Source organism: Mustela erminea, chromosome 14 (assembly GCF_009829155.1).
Source record: "Mustela erminea isolate mMusErm1 chromosome 14, mMusErm1.Pri, whole genome shotgun sequence".
Taxonomy (NCBI): domain Eukaryota; kingdom Metazoa; phylum Chordata; class Mammalia; order Carnivora; family Mustelidae; genus Mustela; species Mustela erminea.
In genome coordinates, this window is record NC_045627.1 from 18981061 (window position 1) to 19003109 (window position 22049).

Genomic DNA, 22049 nt, shown 5'->3' on the forward strand with positions numbered 1-22049 from the left:
TGACTCATATTTCCCACGAGACGGAAAAAGCATCAATTAACTCTACAGGAAAAAAAGGGAAAAAAAGGAGGAATCTCAAAGGGTGGATGGTGGGGAAGTGCAGAGTCTTTCCGGCCACCCTTCGGTGCCAGCCCTGTCAGAGAACTCCCCGCTTCTGAGGGAGAATCCCTGAGGTTATGCTTTCATCCTGGCAAAGAGAGCCTCTTCCTTATCTTAAATTTTCTTGACTGTCTTTCAAGGGAGGACTTTTGTGCCACAGCCTGTATCACTAGACTGTCCCATTTGTGGGGGAGTGGACACAGGTCCAGGTCTTAGGGACGCTGGGCATCTGGGAAGCAATGGGGGTGGGCAGAGAGAGTAGCGTGGGTAGTGGCCATTTCTAAGCAGCTGACAAAACAAAACATGGTGGACAGAAGCTTCTCCAAATGGTACTTATTGGGCACAGTTGGTACTATTCATTTGAGCTCTTTTGCTACTAACAGTAAGCCTGCATGGGTTTTCTAGGAACTGTATGACTCCGCCTCCCAGGAAGTCACGGGACCACTGGTTGCGGCTCATCAGTGGGTGAATATGACGGATGTCACCGTCCAGCTCAACTCCACACACACAGTAAGTATCACTGAGTCACACGATGATGACCCAGAGGTAAAGCTGTGGTCTGATCTCATGACTTACCGGAAGTTTAACTTCTTCTTGTTTGTGTTTACTTTGTATTTTTGTGTTGTTTTAAAACTCTCACCTTTAGGTAAAAACGTGTAAACCTGCACTGGGCTACAGTTTTGCGGCTGGGACCATTGATGGATTCGGGAGCCTCAATTTTACACAGGGTAAGGTGCTGTCGGATGAAATCTGTGGTTTCAGGTTCTGAAGCCTTAGGGTTTGGAAGGGTCTAATGGTCACCATGCATTTATGGTTTTTTACTGTTATCTTTAGATGTGGGGGTGTGTGTGCTTTCCAGGTGTGTCCATGGCATCCAGATTTCCCAGGGATGCGTGTCTCCTGGAACTTAGCTTCCATTGATTCAAACAGAATCGGAGACAGTTTCCCCTTGCATTTCAGTCTACAGATGGATGGTTTTTAACGGATCTGGCACGAGGGTGCACTTGGGAGGAGTACAGAGTGGGGTTGTCATTTTACCTTCAATGATAGGAGTTCGCTCTGCCGTCTGCTAATGAATGCCTTTACGGAAGCCCAGAGTCCTCCAGGAGCCCAGACGCAGGCTGCCAAGTCCTCTTCCTATGTGCATTTCCACAAATTTATAACTGAGGATTGTAGGCTTCCTACTTTCATCGTGATCATCTCCGTAGTAACTTGCGCTGTGAAGTAGGGAAGATGGAAAAATATTTGAGTCTCCCCTGTAGGAAACATTTCGGCTTCTTTCATTCCTGCTTTTTATATATTATATTTTGGAACCGTTGACTGACAAATTGAAGAATACAGTTGTAATTTGAGACATTTGCCTCATCTTTCCTGGTAATATTTCATCCTGGGTGGTCTAATTTCCTAGAACAGTAATTTTTAACAGCTTTATTGAGATGTATTCACATACCGTATAATGTACTATTTAAAGTGTACAACTCCGTGGTTTTTAGTATATTTGCAGATATAGGTAACTATCCCCATGGTCAATTTTAGGGAATTTTCTTCACCTCAAAAAACAGCCCCAGACTCTTTAGCTCTCACAACCCCCATCCTTCATCTCCCCCAGAACTAAGCAGTCCCCGATCTTTCTGTCTCTCTGATTTCTTATTCTGGACATTTCCTGTAAGTGGAATCATTAAAAAAAATGTGGCATTTGTTAGCTCATGCTTTTGAGGTTCATCTGTGTTGTACAATTTATCAGTAGTTCATTCCTTTCTGTGGCTAAGCCCTTTGACCCAGGCACAAATCCCGTCTTCCACACACCCTAGCCCCTGATAAACCGTCATTTTACTCTCATTTCTATGATTTTTGGACACGTAGAAGCGAGAACCTCCAGTATTTGTTTTTCTCCATCTGATGATTTTACTGTTGCTTTCCAATGTTAATGCCTTTTTTTTTCTTTTTCTTGCCTTATTGCTCTGGCTATGACTTTTTCGGAGTTGGGGATTCAGGGGTGCTGACTGGTTAACAGGAAGACACACTATCATTCCTCTTCTGAGAGAAACTGTTGTGTTTTCTACCAGAGAAAAGGGCAGAGGCCTCTCTCCCTAAAACATGGCTCATGTTAAGATGTTACTCTCTGGGATGGGCCCCCAGTCTTGGCAAACATGCCCAAACATGCCCAGCCTGCTGTGTTCCTTTGCAAGGAGTAGAATCTTATCAATAAGGTAGAAAGGGCTTGAGACAGGCCCACTTTTCACCCTATAAACACCTTATACTAAAAGGGGGAGGGGAGGAAAGCACAAATGAGAGTTTAAGATATTTGAGTCCAGGTTTTTCAAATATGAAGGATTTTAAACCAATTTAAATTTTTAAAATTCTTGACATTATAGAACTGGAATTTACTAACATCTACTCTTAGCTTTCTTGGTGACAAACAAAATTCAAGAGCCAAAAACCCAAAGCAAACCTAAAAACAGGGAAAAGCTTGTAAAACTAAATATGGATCCCAACATTAATGGGTAAACAGAGAACACTGGTTTTTAAATTTTAAGTGGTGGAGAAGTTGTATACTACACTGAACAGGAGTGGTGAGAGTGGACACTCTTATCTTGCTCCTAATCTCAGGGGGGAAACTTTCAACCTCTCACTGTTGAGCGTGGGATTGTCATATATGACTTTTATTATATGACACCCAATATGTCCAGTTTTTAACATGGAAGGATGTTCACTTTTGTCAAGTGCTTTTTCTGTACCTACAGAATTGATCATCTGATTTTTATTCTGAACTCTATTAAAAGGGTGTGTCATATTTATTTATTTGCATATTTTGAACTACCCAGATCACTTGATCATGGTGTGTGATCCTCTAAATCTGCTGTTAAATTCAGTTTGCTAGTATTTTGTTTGGGATTTTTCTTCTATATCCTCAGGGATACCATCCTAAAATTTTCTATTTTTGTAGTGTCTTACCTGGCTTTGGTATCAGGATGATACAGGTTTTGCCTTGCAAAACCAGTTGTAGAGTAGTCTTTCCTATCCAATTTTTGGAAGGAGTTTGAGAAGGATTGACAGTCTATTTTAAGCTGATAACCTAACTTTGATTGCATGCAAAAGCTATCCTTTTATTTCCTCTTCTCATATCTTATATTTTTTGATGTCATAATTTGCATTTTTATATTATATATCCATTAACAGATTATTGTAGCTTTAGTTATTTACTTTTTTATTTTTAAAAATATTTTTATTTATTTCTTGACAGAGAGAGAGAGAGAGAGACAGCAAGACAGGGAACACAAGCAGGGGGAGTGGGAGAGGGTTAGAAGCAGGCTTCCCGTTGAGCAAGGAGCCCAGAGCAGGGCTCAAACCCCGGACACTGGGATCATGACCCAAACCAAAGGCAGACACGTAATGACTGAGCCACCCAGGTGCCCGTAGCTTTAGTTATTTTTAATACTTTTGTCTTTTAAACTTTATACAAGAGTTTAGTGATTTATATACTACCATTAAAGTATTACTGTATTCTTAATTTAATTATGTACTTACCTTTACCAGTGAGATTTATACTTTCATATCTTTTATGTACTATTAGTATCCTTGTGTTCTAGTTTGAAGAACTCCCTTTAGCATTTTCTGTTCCATAATTCATGTAGGCTTCCTTCACTCTTTTTTATTTTTATTTTCTTCCTCTGATTGGGTAATTTCAAATAACTTGTCTTCGAATTGACAGATAATTTCTTCTGCTTGATCAGATCGGCTGTTGGTGTACCTGACTGTGTTGTCATTTCATTCACTATATTCTTCAACTTCAGAATTTCTATTCTTTTTAATGATTTTTGTCTCTCTATTGAACTTCTCATTTTGTTCATATATTATTTTCTTGGTTTTGTTGTCTAACTGTGTCCTCTTCTAGTTGTTGAGCTTTCTTAAAAAAAAAAAAATTATTTCAAGGGGCGCCTGGGTGGCTCAGTCAGTGAAGCCTCTACCTTCGGCTCAGGTCACAGTGTCAGGGTCTTAGGATCGAGCCTCCCACCAGGCTCCTGGCTCAGTGGGAAGTCTGCTTCTCCCTCTCCCTCTGCTCCTTTCCCCTGCTTGTGCTCTCTCTCTCTCTCAAATAAATAAGTAAAATCTTTTGAAAAATTATTTCAAATGATTTGTCATAGATCTCCATTTTGGGGGGATCCATTATTGGAAAACTATTGTGTTCCAACGGTGGTGTCGTTTCCTTGATTTTTGCTGTTTCTTGGAGCCTGGAATTTTGTCTGTATATTGGATAAAGCCACCTCTTTTAGACTTTGCAAACTGGTTGTCGGGGGAGGGACCTTTACCCACAGGGGTGTGCAGGGATATAGGATGGGCGAGCCGTGGTAGTTCCAGATCCAGGGTAGGGCAAGTGGCATAATGTCCATACAGTCCTTTTTAGCTTAGTTCAGCACCGGTGAAGATCACATGGGTCTTCAAATGCCAAGGCCCTGGCGTCCTCAAACGTCTGCAGCTGCCATCCGTGCTCTTGGGATCTCCAGGCTGCTGCTGAAATCCTCCTGATCTCTTTCCCCACTGGGAGTGTCATGGCCGAGGAGCTCTCTCTTGGGGTTTGGTCGGGCTTGTGGGTGCCCTTACAGTAGCAGAGGCACTGAGGGCTGATGCCCATGGGTCAGTGACAGGTCTGCAATCTGGAGCAGAGGCGCTCATAGAGCAAGGGTAGCTCCAGGGTCTGGGCCATGGGCTCTCCAGCAGCAGTAGAGGCTCCGCACCCGAGTTGTGGGTACATATGGAGCAGCCGTGCAGCTGGGGATTGGAGTGCAGGAGCTTGCTGAGGACAGTGGGTTGGGGTCCAGGATAGCCCTCAGCGCTGGCTCTGGTGCCTAGGATTCAGGTACATACCGAGCAGTTCCTGATCCTGGGTCTGGAGCACAGTCACATGTGGTGCTCCCGCAACATTGGATTCTGACATGGGTGTGGATGGAGCAGGTGGAGCTCTGCCAACAGGGACACTTGGGGGTGGGGGCTGCAAACCTGTACCCAGGGTGGTGTGTAGAAGCTCCTAATGGGTGAGGAAGCAACAGCTCATCCTCTGGGGTGGGGGCAGTCCATGGTGGTGGTGATGGCAGTGATGGCTCTTGGCGACTTCAGTCGTGAAAGTTGTGGTGTCCTTCATGGAGCAGGCTGCTGGGGTCTGTGTTTGTCAGGGGGTGCTGTGTAGTGGCAGGGACTACTGGGGTCCTCCACGGAGCAGCCACTGGATGCTGGGACGGCATCGACCATGTGGCTGAGACCAAGAGTCTCTGCACTTCTTTGATCCTCACTGTTTCAGCTAAGTTAATCCTTCCAGGGGTCCTTTCTGGGTGATTATTCCATGTTTTGTGCTATAGGTTCTTAATTGGACTCTAGAGCCCTCCTGGGGCTACCTTCATTTGTAAGCCGCTAATTGTGGTTTTTCTGTGGAGTGACAAAGGCTTCTATTTTCTTTCCCTTCTTGCTAGGTCCCTATCCCCTTTTTTTCTTAATATGGGCATTAGCGCTATAAATTTCTCTCTAAGCACTTCTTTTGCTGCTTCCCATAAGTCTTGGTATACGGTGTCTTCATTTGTATTTCTCCAAAAGTGTTTTCATATTTTCTTTTAATTTCCTCCTTGACCACTGTTTATGATCGTGTTGCTTAATTTCCACATATTTGTGAATTTCCTAAATTTTCTTCTGTTATTTATTCCTAATTTCATTACTTTGTGGTTGGAAAATGTACTTCGTATGATGTGTACCCTTTAAAGTTCATTGGGGTTTTTTCATGGCCAGTGTACAGTCGGTCCCAGGCAGTGTTCCGTAGGCGCTTAAGAAGTGTCTGTTATGTTCTTGTGTGGAGGGAGGTATGAGCAGGTACCTGTTACAGCCACTTGGTTTCTCATGTTGCTTGCATTTTCATGGTTGATCTTCTGACTGGTTGTCCCATCTGTTACTGCAAGTGGGTTATTAATACTCTAACCATGACTGTTGAGTATCTCTTTCTTCCTCCATCTCTGTTAGTTTTGTTTCTTATATTTTGGTGCTCCGTTGTTAAGTCCTGCATGTTTATAATGTTATATTTCCCTAATGGATTATAGATTCTAAGTTCATAGGTTTCAGAGTCAACAGAACTTCCCCTCTGATTATGGCATGTAAGTGTGATTTTTGTGTAGATAAATAAGTGGGGAGTTAAGAGAGCCTCTTCCTGTGACCATAAGCTGAGCAATCAGTACTTCAAGTTGGGGGTGTCATTTGTAGTTTTTCAAATGGGAAAGGTGATTTCATTCCTAGATCTACAGTTAATTGTAGTGTATTATTTTTCTTTGCAACATGGATGAGGAAGAGCAATGGAAACAAAACTTTAAGGTCATTGAACAAAATACTCTCTTCTATTCTATCAGCCACAACAGGGATCTAATTCAATAATGACTCTTATTTTAGGATGCACAGGAAATTTTACCTCTTCTATTATTCATACTGTTTGGAATTACTGGGCAACAACCTTAATAAAATCTTTGCAATAAAGGCATTGTCGTACATTTGTCAACGTGATGGCATTGTTCAGAGGGTTGGAATCACACTAATTCTAACATTCCTAAATAGGGACAACAGTAGGGGATCCATTTTGGGACACTCTTCGGGATCAAATCCTGGGCAAACCATCTGAAGAAATCAAAGAGTGTCATAAACCAAAGCCAATCCTCCTTCACACTGGAGAGGTAATGCATTTTGACTATCATGGTAAAATTAGTATATTGTTATTTTAAAACATAACTTGTCAGAGACAAATGGTAGATATTATGGACAGAGTTCTTATTTAGATATGCCCACATCAAATTTTTAACATTAAAAATATTTATGTTAAGAATCTAAGGCATAAGGGGTATTATTATTAAGTATTGCAACTTAAAATTCATGATAGATAACTAGAATGGTGAAAACAGTAGTAAAGGAAGAATTTGTGATCAACATATATCTTATTCAGGATTCATTCTTGTTTACTCCAGGACAGGAGTTCATATATAATTCTCTGCAGAGGAAAACATCCTCAGGTCATAAAAAAAAAGGGACATGTTCATATCTCAATTTTCTCACAACTCAGACAACACGATCAACTAAAGCAATAGTCTTTTAATACTCCCTTTGGACCATGGATTTTTTGCATTCTAAACATCAAAAGGTCGTGTCAGTGTTTGTAATATAAATTACTGATGCAGAAAATATTTTTGAGTTTTTTCCCCCTAACATTCAATTGAAATTCTTCAGGAAAAAGAAAGAGGAAAGGAAGGAATAGAGGGAGAGCTTCTACACGAATCTGACTATGGAAAAGGGTAGATTGTCTTGGAGAAAACTTGGGAGAGTAAGGCAAGACTTGGTAACTGTAAATTTTTAAATTGCTATGAGAATCCAAAGAGTAATGATTAAGTTAAGCTGTTCCAAATGTAGAATTATATATCCATCTTGGCAAGGATGGTCACCACGGTGCTCCAAGAGAACCCTTGGTTACCTGTTACACGTTGTGATTCTAGGACGCCAGATCCACCAACAACTTCACTGATGAGGAAGGAAGTCAGGTGAATGCATCTGAGATCCTTATGTTATGACCAGTTTGAGTATCCCATACTATCTCATTCATTAGATAGAAGATCTGTGCTGATGGGCTAAAGCACCCAAAAGAACTGGACACATTGTCAATCCTTTTATCCATAAAGGAACTTGTGTGAGCATCTTCTGTGTTTTGCCCATAGAAAGAACAACATCCCTAACACAGTTTTCATGTTTTGGGTTTTTAGTTGACAAAACCTCACCCCTGGCACCCAGATATTGTTGATGTTCAGATTGTCACGATTGGGTACTTGGCCATAACTGCCATCCCTGGGGAGTTTACGTAAGTCTCCTTTGTTATTCTGTAGTTAAAAACGTAATCGTAGTGTATGAGTTTCTGTTGGAATTGCTTCTTCTCATGGGCCACAATGCTGAACTGACTCCTTTGTATCTCACGCTGCCATTTTGGCAACAGTGACAAATATTTCAGCCCTCTTTCAGTGCGCCTCTGAAGAGTAAATCTTTCGCTGTGTATTTCTAGTGGGTAAATTGTAGCAAACAAACATTTGAAAAACTGCTTGCAAATGTAAATGATGTGCATTACTATGTCAGCAGAAAGACTTGAAATAGTATCAAAATACAGATACTGGAAACAGTTGAAGTATTAGAAGCAGGAAAGATTGAAATCTGCTCCTTAAGCAGTCTTCTCTGTTTCAGTAAGTAGCCCATTTATATCTTTCTAAACCTTGGAGTCATCGCTGAATTCTCTTGCTTTTCAATTTCTCCCACTTTCAGTGTCACAGCGAATTTTGCACATTCTGCCCAGCCACCATTAGCTTTCCCATAGGTTACTGCCATCACCTCCCGTTTCACCTGCTTGCTTTCTCCCTTTACTCCTCTATAGCCTTTTTTCAATACTGCAGTCAGGGAAATCCCTTGAAAACCCAAGTTTAGCCAGAGCTCAGAATCTTCCAATGGCTTCCCATCTTACTCTGGGTAAATTCTTAAACCCTTACAACATCTTGCAAGGGCCCCATTGAGATTTTCCCTGTGCAACCTCTCTGATCTGATTTCATACCCATCTCCCCCTCACTCACCCCCGCTTCAGCCACCTTGGCTTCATTGCACTGCTTCAAGTATGCTCCTGTTTTAGGGCTTATGAACTTCTGGTTCCTTCTGCCTGAAACACTTACCCTCTTTTTGTCACCACAGCCGGCTCTACTATTCCTTTGGTTCTCAGCTTGGATCTCTAACAGAGATGCTCTTCATACTGACATAGGACACTGTCCTCACCACCGTCACCACCACCACCATTACCACCACCACAGCCATATTCCCACAGTATTAGCACTGGCCTCCTCATCACAAGAACAGCCACCACCCCCTGTCATCCTTACCCTGCCTTACATTCCCCATAGCACCTGCTGTCCTCTCACTTCTTATATTTGCTTGCTGACCATCTTCCTCTCTGGGATGTAAGTTTCCTCCTGTTGAGTCCTTAGCATTTTGAAGTGGGCCTCTTCTATAGTAAGTGCTCTGTTTTGTTGAAGGTTTCGATGAAGGAAAGAAATGATACATTCTTCCTAGGCAGGAGTGATGCACTCTCTACCTGCCTCAGTTTTTACTAACATAGAACATGAACAGTTTATTTCTGCTGAAACAAAGAATGGAAAATGATTGTGGTCTTTGCCGGGGGTATTTATTGATTCCCTTTCCCCCTACAAGTTGTCTGTTTTCAGTACAGGATTTATTTTCAAGATAAGACAGTTAGGGACAAAAAGCTCAATTTTTGCTTTGCTTTGCCATAGAGCTCCTATGAAACTTACCATGTAGTATTATGAGCCAGGATCACACCCGTCTCTCACTCTGAGTTTTTCCTGTATTTTTTGCATACAATCTGAGTAGGAAAACACTTAGATAAATCTGTTTTCTTGACTCAGGACCATGTCTGGACGGAGACTTCGAGAGGCAGTTCAAGCTGTAAGTTAAAAATGAAATTAAATGTCTATGATTTATATTTGATGAAGAGAAAAGAATTCCCTTATTCCTGTAATCTGATACCTTTTAAATTAATCTTTGCTGAGATGACCAGAGTTTCACAGTTCCTGAAAGTAATACCTAGAGGTGAATATGAAATATTAGTGGTATAAGAACAAGCTTAAAGATTATAAGGGAACTAGAATCAGGTTTAAATGATTTATTGCTCTTTATATATTAACAATTTAGAAATTGATGATGGTTTTATGGATTAAATACCAAATCACCATAAGTACCTTAATATCATGAAGTCCTGTCTAAATAAAATCTAACACATGTTAAGAGTTCTGTATCTTATCTCTATTTATTTATATTCAGGAAACATTGCAAGTGGATCTAGAATGACATAATCAACAGAGATCTTATTACTTGGAGTTGGAAATAACCACTATGGTTAGTTAGTATCCATTTAGGAGATGGATAAAATATCTGTCGTTCAGTAATAAGATGATTCTCCACCTGCAAATGTAATCACTAAGATGTTCATAGGTTCCATCGACTTGCCCAACTGTAGTGTAGTTATGGCTCTAACTTTTCCTCAAGGACTCACTGTACTTCTACATTCGTTGGCAGTTCTGATCATTATGAGTGATGTTAGGAGAGACACCCTCCACCACCACTGCTCCCATCTAGGATCATATGTTAAGTTTAACTGGGCTGACAATGTACATTACAATGGAGAGTAATTTTATCGGGCTCTACCTTCCCCCACTAGGAATTTGCAACCAATGGGATGGAGAATATGACCATCGTGATTTCGGGTCTGTGCAATGTGTACACACATTATATTACCACCTTTGAAGAATACCAGGTAAAGTGGAAAGTTCTCGGTGTTTAAATGAACTACCCCCTCATGAAGATTCTTGTGTCAAATGCAGGTTTTCCTTCAGGACTTTCTTAATGGTGTTTTTGAGAGATGCTTTTGTTTTGGGAAAGAGGAGAAGATGATAAGCCAGAGGTTGTATTGGGGCATTCTAGGTTTGCCCTTTCCAAGTTCAAGTCAGAATTCAGGTCTTACTGATGTCGACTTTTTCTGAAATAAAGTATTTCATCAGGGGTACTGTCCATAGTGCTTCTAGTGCCTGAAGCAGAGAAAACTCCCACTAATACTAATATTTATTGAATATACTAGCTCAGCACTTTGCAAATATTATCTTCAGTCATCTTCACAACAAGCCCTGGAGTAGGGTTTTATTATATCCATGACATAAATTAAGAAACAAAGTCTCATAGAATTTAGGAGAGGTGATGTTTCTTTGATTGCAAATAGTGCAGACAGTAGCTCAAGTACTTTTTTTTTTAATATTTCATTTATTTATTTGACAGAGAGAGAGAGAAAGATCACAAGTAGGCAGAGGGGCAGGCAAGAGAGAGGGGGAAGCTGGCTCCTGGCTGAGCAGAGAGCCCGATTCGGGGCTCCATTCCAGGACCCTAGAATCATGACCCTAGCCGAAGGCAGAGGCTTAACCTGCTGAGCCACGCAGGTGTCTAAGCCACCCAGGTGTCCCCAAGTACTTTTTTTTTTTTTTTGCTTTAAAAAATTTTTTTTTAATTAATTAATTTATTTTTTATTTTCAGCATAACAGTATTCATCATTTTTTGCACCACACCCAGTGCTCCATGCAATCCGTGCCCTCTATAATACCCACCACCTGGTACCCTGACCTTCCACCCCCCGCCCCTTCAAAACCCTCAGATTGTTTTTCAGAGTCCATAGTCTCTCATGGTTCACCTCCCCTTCCAATTTCCCCCAACTCCCTTCTCCTCTTTTTCTCCCGATGTCCTCCATGTTATTTGTTATGCTCCACAAATAAGTGAAACCATATGATAATTGACTCTCTCTGCTTGACTTTTTAACAGTAGTTGTCAGAAGCAAGGGAACCGTCTAGTTCCCATAGTTCATGTTTGCTGATACATCCGCTTGAATCTCTTGGCAGTCCAGACAGAGGCATACAATCTAATTTTTTACAAATGTCCCATGATGCCAACAGTGGCATCTGCCCTGTGACTCTCTGTTGACTTTCCTGAAATTCTCTGCCTTCTAGGAAATTCTCTTGAACAAAGGTTCTTAACTGAGGCAAACTTGGATGAGAATACTTTTCATTTATCCATTTTTTTCATTTCTCTGTAACTGTTATGTAGAATTTTCTTCAATTAGGAATGTAGGTAACAAATGGCAATGATATTAACAGTAGCTCTGACTTTGTCACCAACAGGAACCACAGATACTTTTTACATCACAGGGAGTTATTGCAGATTTGGAAACAACTCCCCTCTCTTCACTATTTTAGAATCATAGTAGTTACTAGATCTGCTACTAGATCTTGTTACTCAGTAAAGAAGCACAAACATTACTTCTTGTTCAGTAAAGAAGGACAAACATTATTCTTCAAACATTATCTTATCACAAACATGGTTTATTTTTCTTTGATTAAATATATTTCAGTCTGATTCATTTCCTTTGTCAACAATGTATTTCATTTTATACATTTAGAAACATTTACTCTGAGAGGGGTGCACAGGCCCCACAGACTGCCATAGGAGTCCAGGGCACAAATAAGGTTAGGAACGCCTACAATGTCTCTCAGGGCCATGTTCCTTCAAGGATTAATATTAATTTATTCACTACTTCATCCAACAGACATGGGTTGAGACAGATACTGTACTAGGCACTATCTGGGCATAACAATAAGTAAAAATCTGCCCCTACCCTCAAGAGTACTAGGATTTAGGATCTAGTGAAGGGCAGAACAATTAATCTCATTGCTATAAAAGGGATGTATAAGGTAATAGGAAAAGAAAGAGAAAGTGCATTAGTCTTTATTGGGTGTTTGAGAATGGAGACTTGCAGATTTTTGGGAAGATGTAACCCTTGTCTAAGTTCTTGAGAATGAGTAGGACTAGTTAGGGAAATAAAAGTGAGGGAGGAATCCCATAAGGAAGAAACTGGACATGCAGTGGCCTGGGGGTGCTGAGTTAGTATGTTTGAGGGGCCATGAGTAGTTGAGAGTAGGGAGATGAGAGCTGGTTGATGGGGAGGTTTTCGTTGGTAGAGCATCTTTCATGCTCTGCTACAAAGCTTGACCTCAATAAGGAAGGAGGTCGTTTTGGAAAACGGCAGTAGAATTCCAAGGAAGGAATGTTCTGATCAAGTTTTGATTTAAAAAGGTCACTAGGATGACAGTGTTGAAAAACAAATTAGAAGGGCAGGTGTGGGGACTGAGAACTGATTAGGAAGTTGTCCTTATTATCTGGTTGAGAGCCAAGAGTTTGGCTACAGTAAGAACAGGAGAGACAGAGGAAAATGAAAGAATTCAAGGGATTCCAAGTAATGGTCACTTGGAGACTTCCAGGATATAGGATGAGGGAGAGGGAAGAGTCTAAGATGGCGGAAGGTTGGCATTCGCTGGGATGATGGACATCGCAGGGAGAACAGGTGTCTTTGTGGCAATGAGTCTGGGATTCCTGTGGAACAACAAGAGGCTCGCTGTTCAGCATAAGGAGATGTATCTTGTTTGGTTTTATAGCTGTGTGAATGTCCTTCTCCAGACAGTACCATCAACGCCCAATTTCCCCAGGAGTTACTGAGACCCTCACTTCCCTTATTTTTTTTTTCCATCTTGCTATGCTCCTTGAAGGCCAGCATTTATATTTTAAGATAGACTTAAGCTAAGAGCTATTCCCCTCTCTCAGATTAGATGGACTGACAGTCCAAATGGTATAAACCAAGAGAGCCCATTGTCTTTAGCAGTTAATGGGAGCCATTTATTTTAGCTGGTAAGTGGAAATGTCCAACCTCACATCCCTCACACCCCTCCTCTAAGACGTTGCACCTCTGCGAATGTGTGGAGACACACAGAATGGTGTAAGACTCGGTGCTGTGTCTCCTGCAGGCTCAGCGGTATGAGGCAGCATCTACAATTTATGGACCACACACTCTGTCCGCGTATATCCAGCTCTTCCGAGGCCTCGCTAAGGCCATTGCTACGGTAATCAAAACTCGTATGCATGTGTGTCTTGGGAGCATGGAGATGCAGAGTGAAACAGAAGAAAACCTGAGCTTCCAATGTTCAGTTTCTTTCAAACCATTTGTATTTAAATAGTAGCTACAAAGTATCTCTAAGAAACAAAACCATTAGTGAATTCCGATGCCATTAGTGTCTCGCCGTGGCGACAGCTTTGTTCACATATATTATCTCATATTATCTTCGTGATCATCCTGTGAAAGTATGGAGGTATCATTTTCTCTCCATCTTTCAGATGAGTGAAGTGGTTTGGAGATGCGAGTCATTGGGCTTATTCTAACTGTAGCCGGGGGCTGGACCAGTGTTCTCCAGTCCTGGCCAGAGTCTCTCCAATCACTTCACGAGTTGAGCAGGTCATTCTTCTGAGAGGCCGATTTCCCATAGTGCAGTATCTCTGAAACAAGGATGCATCTTCCCATCAGAGGAAATTAATGATTATAATCAGTGACATGTTTTTACTTTCTTGGTGGCTCAAAAATAAGGCAGTTGCTGTGATCACTAGAGGCTGAGAGATGATGGAGTGTAACTGTGCAATGCGTACACTTTGCATTGAACTAGAATATATACACCTCAACATACTGAATTAGAAGCACCCCCACCTGTGGACCTCTTTCTCTGGAGGTGCAGGTATCAATGAAGTTGACTCTGGCCTCAGCAGATGAGCCAGTAGGCAGGAAAAAGGGCTTAAAATCATTGGCAGATCTTTATATAATACACTGTAAGCCCCAGTAAAGCCTGGGACACAATTGCTGCATAGCAAAGACAACAAAGCCCTTTCAGAGAAAGAGCTTGGTTAGATCGAGTGGAAACAAATGATACAGCTGCTTCTGTGGATTGAAACAATGGAATATTGGCAATTCCATATGCCTCCATCTAATTGCTGACCATAGGAAATTTCACTACAGGGTATCTACTGAAGATGTGTTTTAATTGTCTGATGATTGTTTTATCATAGCATTCCTCTCCATTTTAGGTCTGATCTTTTTTTTTTTTAAACCAAAGTAGAACTGCTTTAATTTTTATCATGAGAGCTGTAACTCCTCCTAGAATATTCTGATCACACAGTAAGGTATAAATCTATAACCCATCCCAAGGGATAGGCTCAGACTTCACTTGCATTATGACTGTATGTCTACAGTTCCTCCCACAGAAATAGTCTTCAAGTTTTATAGTGACACGTAGGGAGAAAGTGTGATTCATTTTGTGAATTTTAGAAATTTGTGTCACAGCCAGTGTTATGGTTCTCTCTCTAAGATTAGCTATGAGATCTCGAAAAAGAATACTGAGTATCTCCCAGCTTACGTTCCCATTTGTGGAAAAGGAAGGCCAGCAAATCGATGTTATGGCTGTTGAAAAGATTAAATTATTAAAGTAAGGCTCGATGTCCATTATGAAGGATTCTTTAAAATTTGAGATCAATGTTGTAATGACACCATTAAAGATCACAAATTTTGTGGAAAACATAGATTAAACCAGTCAGGGCATATGCAGATCTTAACTTTTAAGATAAAAGTATATTTATTATATTTTTTTTAATTAGCACAGAGAAGGATCTAGGGGGAAATAAAGCTTGGTATTGACTCTGGGTAAGAGAGGCTCAGCACATTTTAAAAATTAAAAGAATAATCACGATGTCATGGTACAAAGGATGATCATGTGTTAGGCTCCTATCCAGAGTCACATAGTAGAAAAATGACTGTCCCAGAATCTAAACTTGTATAGTATTTACACTCTGATCTCAGGACTGCATGGCCTGGGGGAGTGAAAGTGCTATCTATGACCTAAACTTTCCCCTAGTGACAAAAGTTTAAATTGAGGACATCTAGACTCACATTTTAGCAAAGTTGCCCCACATTTTGTTAAAGCTTTTATCTCTTAGAGAGAGGCTGTGTGTGTGTGTGTGTGCATGTGTCCTTTAATGAAGGCATTTCTGGGAGGTGGGGGCCTGGGGAAAGGGGCTTTGACTCTACATTGTGTGGTCCTTAAGCAGATGCTCTCTGTTCTAGGATACAGTAGCCAACCTGAGCAGAGGTCCAGAGCCTCCATTTTTCAAACAACTGATAGCCTCCTTAATTCCTAATATTGCGGATAGAACACCGATAGGCAAAAATTTTGGGGATGTTCTGCAGCCCGCGCAACCTACATACAGAGTGGTAAGACTCCTCAAGAGATCTTGGAATCTTCCAGAAACCTGTGTCTGAGGATGGGAAAAAGACACTGTCTACTATCAACCCCTGCTTCTCATCATGCTGTAGACAATGATAAGTTGCTGTTAGCAATGATAAGTCCTAACAATTTGATAATGGTTGTTCTTGACACTGCAGAGCTCCGCAGACGTGGAAATGGGGAAATACTTATTTTCCAGGTGGTGATGATGTAAAATCAAATTTCTAAAATCCAAGTGCTTCTTTTTGTCTCAAATTGTTGGTCGTGGAACCATTTACTAGAGCTCAGAAAGTTCTCTTAGATCAAGGACAGGAAAAGCACGTAGCAATGAGGCAGGACTTGAACTACTACAATTGTATGTTGACCTTGTGTCCTTCCACTTTGCTAAATCATTTATTAGTCCCACGAGATTTTGGGTGGGGGATGTGGATCCCTTAGAAGTTCCTACGTACACTATCATGTCATCTGTGAATAGAAGCGAGCTTACTTGCTTCTTTGTGGATTTCTTTTCTGGAGGCTTTTAATTTTTGTTTCCTTAATGCACTGGAGTCTACCGTATAGTGTAGAAGACATGTTGTGAGACTGGGCGTCCTTCTCTTGTTTCTAATCAGGAGGAAGAGGACTCAGTTGTTAAGTACGATGTTTCCTTTAGCATTTTTATAAATGACTTTAATCAATCAAGTTGAGAAAGTTCCCTTGTATGTCAAGTTATTTTTGTTTGTTTGTTTGTTTGTTTTTTTAATGAAGTATGGGTGTTGGATTTGTTCCAAATGCTTTCATGTCTGCTCAGGTGATCATGTAAGATTTTGTCTTTTATTCTATTAAGGTAGTATATTGCATTAGTTGATTTTCAGATACTAAATAAATACCCTTCCTTAATGGTATAGACTCTTTTTTTTTTATCTGTTGTTGAATTGGGTTTGTTAATATTTTGCTGAAGTTTTATACTCATGCCTATGAGGGACATTTGCAATCTTCTTTTCGCGTGTTCTCTTTGTTGCCCTTGGTGTCAGGATAATATTCGGATCAAAGAATGAGTTAGCAAGTGTTTCCTCCTGTGTTTTCTGGAGGTTCATGGAAAATACTGGTGTTATTTCTTCTTTAAATATTCAGTCAGGTTTATCAGCAAAGCCACATGGACTTATGCTTGTCTCTCTGGCAAAATTTTTATTTACTGCTCCAATTTCTTTACTTATCATAAGCCTATTCAGACTTTCTTTCTTTCTTTTTCTTTTCTTGAGTCATTATGTATCTCTCCTGGCATTTAGTTTGTCTTGAGGAATCTGCATCTTCCTAAAAATTTGCATCTTCCTAGGAAGTTGCTTGTTTTATGTAAGTTGTCTAATTTGTTTGGATAAAGTTCACAATATGTTCTTACAATCCTTTTCATTTCTATAGGGTCAACAACAATGACCCTTCTTTCTTCATGATTTTGACAATTTGTGTCTCCAGAGAGCTGGCTTTTAGCTTCCTTGATTTTATCTATCATTTTTCCCGTTTCAAATGCAATGATTTTTGCTCTGGTGTTTTATATTCTTTCTTCTGACTGCCTAAATTTTATTTTCCTCTTCTCATTTCTTAAAATGGAAGCTTAGGTTCTTTTTACATGTTAGTGTACCTTTTTTAATTCTTCTGGTTTTTTGTTGTTGTTGTTTTACTATATATATTTTTTATTATTTTTCTAGTAGTTGTTTTAGGGAATTGAAAAGGAAAAAGAATTCTGAATTTCCTTTCTGCACTCCCTCCTTTCAGTACTTCTGGCAGCAGCGGTATGTGTGGATATTTCCCCCACACCAAGCAGTTCTCCAATTCTCTGCAGACATCAGCTTGGTGTCCTGTAATTCAGTTCAATTCTGACACTATCTGCTTGGCATTGGCATTTACTTCACAGGTTAAGGGCTCAGTCCCGCAAGACTGTATCTCTCCACTTCCACAATTCAGATGCCAGTGGTGAATCCAAGTTGTCACCTCTGTTCCTGACTGATCGGCTACAAATTGGAGATTCTCAGGAGCCTGACCTTGGGCTAAACAACTTACTGGAACAGGCTGACAGAATTCAGGAACTTACTAGGTTATCGATTTATTATACATGGCTTACAACTCAGGAATAGCTCGTTGGAGGAGAGGCAGGAGGGCAGGTATGGGGGAAGGAAGGCCAAGTTTCCATGAGCTCTCCAGGTAAGACACCCTCCCCAAATCTTCATGCATTCACCCATCCAGAAGCTCTCTGAACCCCAGACTTTAGGGACTTTCATGCAGACTTCATTTTATAGGCATGATTAATCAACTCATTGGCTATTGATGATTAACTCAACCGTCAGTCTCTTTTCCCTTTCTGGAGATCAGGGGGTTGGACTTCATAATTCCAACCCTCTAATCACAAGGTTGATTTCCCTGACAACTAGCCTCCATCCCGACGTTACCCAGAAACCCTCAGCCAGTGGTCATTTCATTACATACAAAAAGACACACCACTTCTGGAATTCCAAGAGTTTTAGAAGCTCTGTACCAGGAGATGGGGATCTATCTATCTAGTCCATATATATAAATATATACAATATATAAATATATATTACATATAAATATATATATAATACATATATACGTATTTTATCATAGGTCTACAATATACATTTTAACTAATTGTACCCTACACTTCAATATAATACTAACAATTCCAAAAAATATAGAAAGATTGTTTCAGTATATCTATTTTCCTTTCCCATCCTTTGTGATATTGTCACATATGTTGAATCTATGTATACATACAATACTACAGTGTTATAACTAATTGTCTTATACAGTCTCGTACCATCTAAAGAGATTAAGAGAAGATAAGGAAAAGCATAGTCACAGAATATTTTAAACAGCCCACATATTTACCATTCTGAGGATCTTTATTGTTCCTTGGGAATTTGAACTACTGTTACCATCTAGCATCATTTCCTTTCAGCATGAAGAACTTCCTACTTAGTTCTTTTTGGAGGACAGCTCTGCTAACAACAAATTCTCTCAGGCTTTATTCAGCTGCAATAGCTTTATTCTCCCTTTATTTTTGAAGGATAGTTTTGCTCCATCTTTGTGGAGAAACGTTTTTCTTTTAACACTTTGGGTATGTTCTGTTGTCGCCACTGTTCTTCACTGTCTAATGAGAAGTCAAATGCTGATTTTATTGGAGTTTCCCTGTATGTAAATACATCATTTTTCTCTTGCTGCTTTCAAGATTCTCTATTTGCCTCTGCCTGCCCCCAGTTTGCTATAATGTATCTGAATGAGAAGCACTCTGTGATTATCCTACTTGGGATTTGTTGAGTTCCTTGGGTCAGCAGGGTAATATTTATCAAGTTTGGAAAGTTTTCATCTGTTATTTCTTCCAAATTTTTTTGTTTGTTTTTTTGTTTGTTTGTTTCTCTCTGCCCTCGAAATTTTGGGACTTGTGGTTTGTGAACGTTAGTATACTTGATGTCCCGTTTATTTCTGAGGTCCTAGCAATTTTTCTTCAGGTTTTTCTGTCCATTCTTCAGATCAAATAATTGATTTTAATTTTTATTTTTTTAATTGTGTTATGTTAGTCACCATACAGTACATCATTAGTTTCTGATGTAGTGTTCCATGATTCATTGTGTATAACACCCAGTGCTCCTTCTAATCTGTGCCTTCCTTAATACCCATCATCAGGCTAATAATTTATATTGATAAATTCTTGTTCACTTATCCTTTCTTCTGTCATCTCATATTTGCCATTAAGTTCTTCTAGTAAATTTCTCATGTCAGTTGTGACTTTCGGCTCTAGAACATCCAATCCATTTTTAACAAGTCTCTTCACTGAGGTTCTTTATATGTTAAGTCATTATCATCAGACTTTTATTTTTTTCTTTAAACATGATTTATATTGTTCTTAGAACACCTTAAAATGGCTGCTTTGAAGTCTTTGTCTGTTAACTACAACATCTGGGGACACAGAAGGGCAGTTTTGACTGGGCTTTTTTTCCCTTAGTATGAGTGACCTTTTCATGTACACACATCTCATCATTTTTTTGTTGTTGTTGTTGAATACTGGGTGAGTTTTGGTACATTGTAGCAATTCTGGATCCTAGCCTCCCCTCCCCACCCCAGAGTTGTTGTTTTTTGTTTGTTTGCTCCCTGAGAACTAGACTGGCCAAGTCAGTCAAGTCTATCTTTCTTGCAATGTGTGGCTACTGGGTCTTCTCTGTTTCTTTTGTTGTTCTTGATTTTACATTTAAGTCTGGCTCTCAAGGTGTTGTCCCTATGGTTAAATAACTTAATGTCCAGCCCGATATTGACCAGAGTGTGTGCTTAGATGCTTCAGGGAGTAAGAATTTCAGTCTCTGCTGATAGGTTCTTTTCCTGGGCTCAGGTGGTCCTCTTCTCTGCACACAGAGTTGAGGGGAACCTTCTGCAGATCTCCAGAGTGCTCCCTCTGTATGTAGCTCTCCTCTCTCTGGTATGCTCTTCTCTCTATGACTCTGCCTTGTGAATATGAGACTATTTGGCCTTCACGGACTCCCACATCTGTTCCTTAACTTTGATCAGCTTCCTGGTTTTGGTTAAGCTCTGCCTCCACATGCTGTACGTGTGCTCTGAGGGCATTAGGCTGGGGCCATGGTGGGGCTCCTTTTGTCTGTTTTCCGTCACCCCAGGATCACTGTTTTTATCATTTGATTGCTTTCATTGCTCTGCTGTCTGTAGAGTCATGATTTAATACATATTTGCCCAGCTCGTTTGTTGTTTCAAGTGGGGAGGTAGGTATACATCCTGTCATTCCACTTTGTACCTCACATGAGCCAGCGTCAGTGCAAGTAAGTCATTCAGGCAAAGTGTTGACTGCTTTGATTTGAGTCAGTCCACTTCCTGTAGGTGTGTCAGAGGGAAGTGTGAGACAACATCAAAGGCTGAAAAAGCCATTTTTAATGCATTGTCTTCATCTCTATCTGAATGTACTACAAGCAAATTCATTGGTGAAAAATTCTTGAGTAATTTCTCAGCCCCAAATTTCCATATCCATGGTTGCAAGATAACTCATTTGATTAAGTAGGATAGAATCTGCACAGGTGCCCAGCATCCTTGAACATTTCATAAATCATGGCCCAAATATGAGCACAGTGAAGAACGAACTCATAAAATGAGTTTTTATCTTCAGGGAGAAGTTGCTGAAGTTACCTTCGTAGGCGCTAACCCGAAGAACTCAGCAGAAAACCAGGTAAGCATCAATGATTCTTTTGACAGATTTAAATCCACTTGTTAATCGTCATTCGAATAGCCTTATGGAGATTAATGACATAATGATAAAATGCTCCAATTTGCTTTTCATCGTATTTTTTAGGTGTGGGGAAATTTTCCGTAGGAAGAGTACTATGGAATTCAGTCTGGTGGGGGAAAAGCACAGGAAACATTTAATCGGGTTCGCTCAGAATCACATATTGCACAAGATATCAAGAGTTACACTGTCCCTGGAGAAGATAGAAATTTGAACACAATCTCATTTATGTATTCCAATTTAGAAACTCTACTAAATTGGGTAAAATAACCAAAGGGCCAAGAATGAAGTGTATCCTTGGTTCCTTCCCCACCCCAATTCTGCCTCCCCTCTTACTGCAGCACGGTAGCCTCCGGTCCCACCTCCAGAGTGATCATGGGCCCCTGTGGGGGTACTCCATGGCTTGGGGCCCTGGCCCGGGCGCTTTATCTTGCATCTGCCCTTTCCTGACCCTTGACTGTGGCACTGATGGGCTATTTATTTCTTAATCTTGAAGAAAAATGACACAAGAGGTATATGTTTGATGTAAAAACAGACTATATAGAAGAGCCTTTTTTTTTTTTTTAAAGATTTTATTTATTTATTTGACAGACAGAGATCACAAGTAGGCAGAGAGGCAGGCGGGGGTGGGGGGGAAGCAGGGTCCCCACTGAGCAGGGATCCTGATGCGGGGCTCGATCCCAGGACCCTGAGATCATAACCTGAGCTGAAGGCAGAGGCTTTAACCCACTGAACCACCCAGGCGCCCCTAGAAGAGCTTTAAAATAGAATGTGAAAGTGCCTCTCTTTCCATAAACCTTTTCAGAGGTAATAACTGTTCATAGTTTGTTATGTATCAATTCATACTTCACTGTTTTAATCATATATAAAGTATACATATGTAATGTAGCTATTAATAAAATGAATCAATTTTGCTC

General features: G+C 40.3%; 1 protein-coding gene across 5 annotated transcripts in view; it reads left to right on the top strand.

Moving 5' to 3' along the window:
- The window catches only part of ASAH2 (N-acylsphingosine amidohydrolase 2), a 94448-nt gene that overhangs the window by 67459 nt on the left and 4940 nt on the right, over window positions 1-22049 (top strand). For 4 of the 5 annotated variants that reach the window (XM_032313539.1, XM_032313540.1, XM_032313541.1 and 1 more), the window contains 9 exons: window positions 505-609; window positions 746-827; window positions 6685-6800; window positions 7875-7969; window positions 9567-9606; window positions 10379-10474; window positions 13557-13652; window positions 15695-15841; window positions 21016-21075. In XM_032313539.1, the coding sequence (XP_032169430.1) occupies window positions 505-609; window positions 746-827; window positions 6685-6800; window positions 7875-7969; window positions 9567-9606; window positions 10379-10474; window positions 13557-13652; window positions 15695-15841; window positions 21016-21075 (837 nt within the window). Of the gene's footprint in view, window positions 1-504; window positions 610-745; window positions 828-6684; window positions 6801-7874; window positions 7970-9566; window positions 9607-10378; window positions 10475-13556; window positions 13653-15694; window positions 15842-21015; window positions 21076-22049 lie in introns of those variants that run through there. The other variant, XM_032313543.1, reaches the window with a different exon arrangement.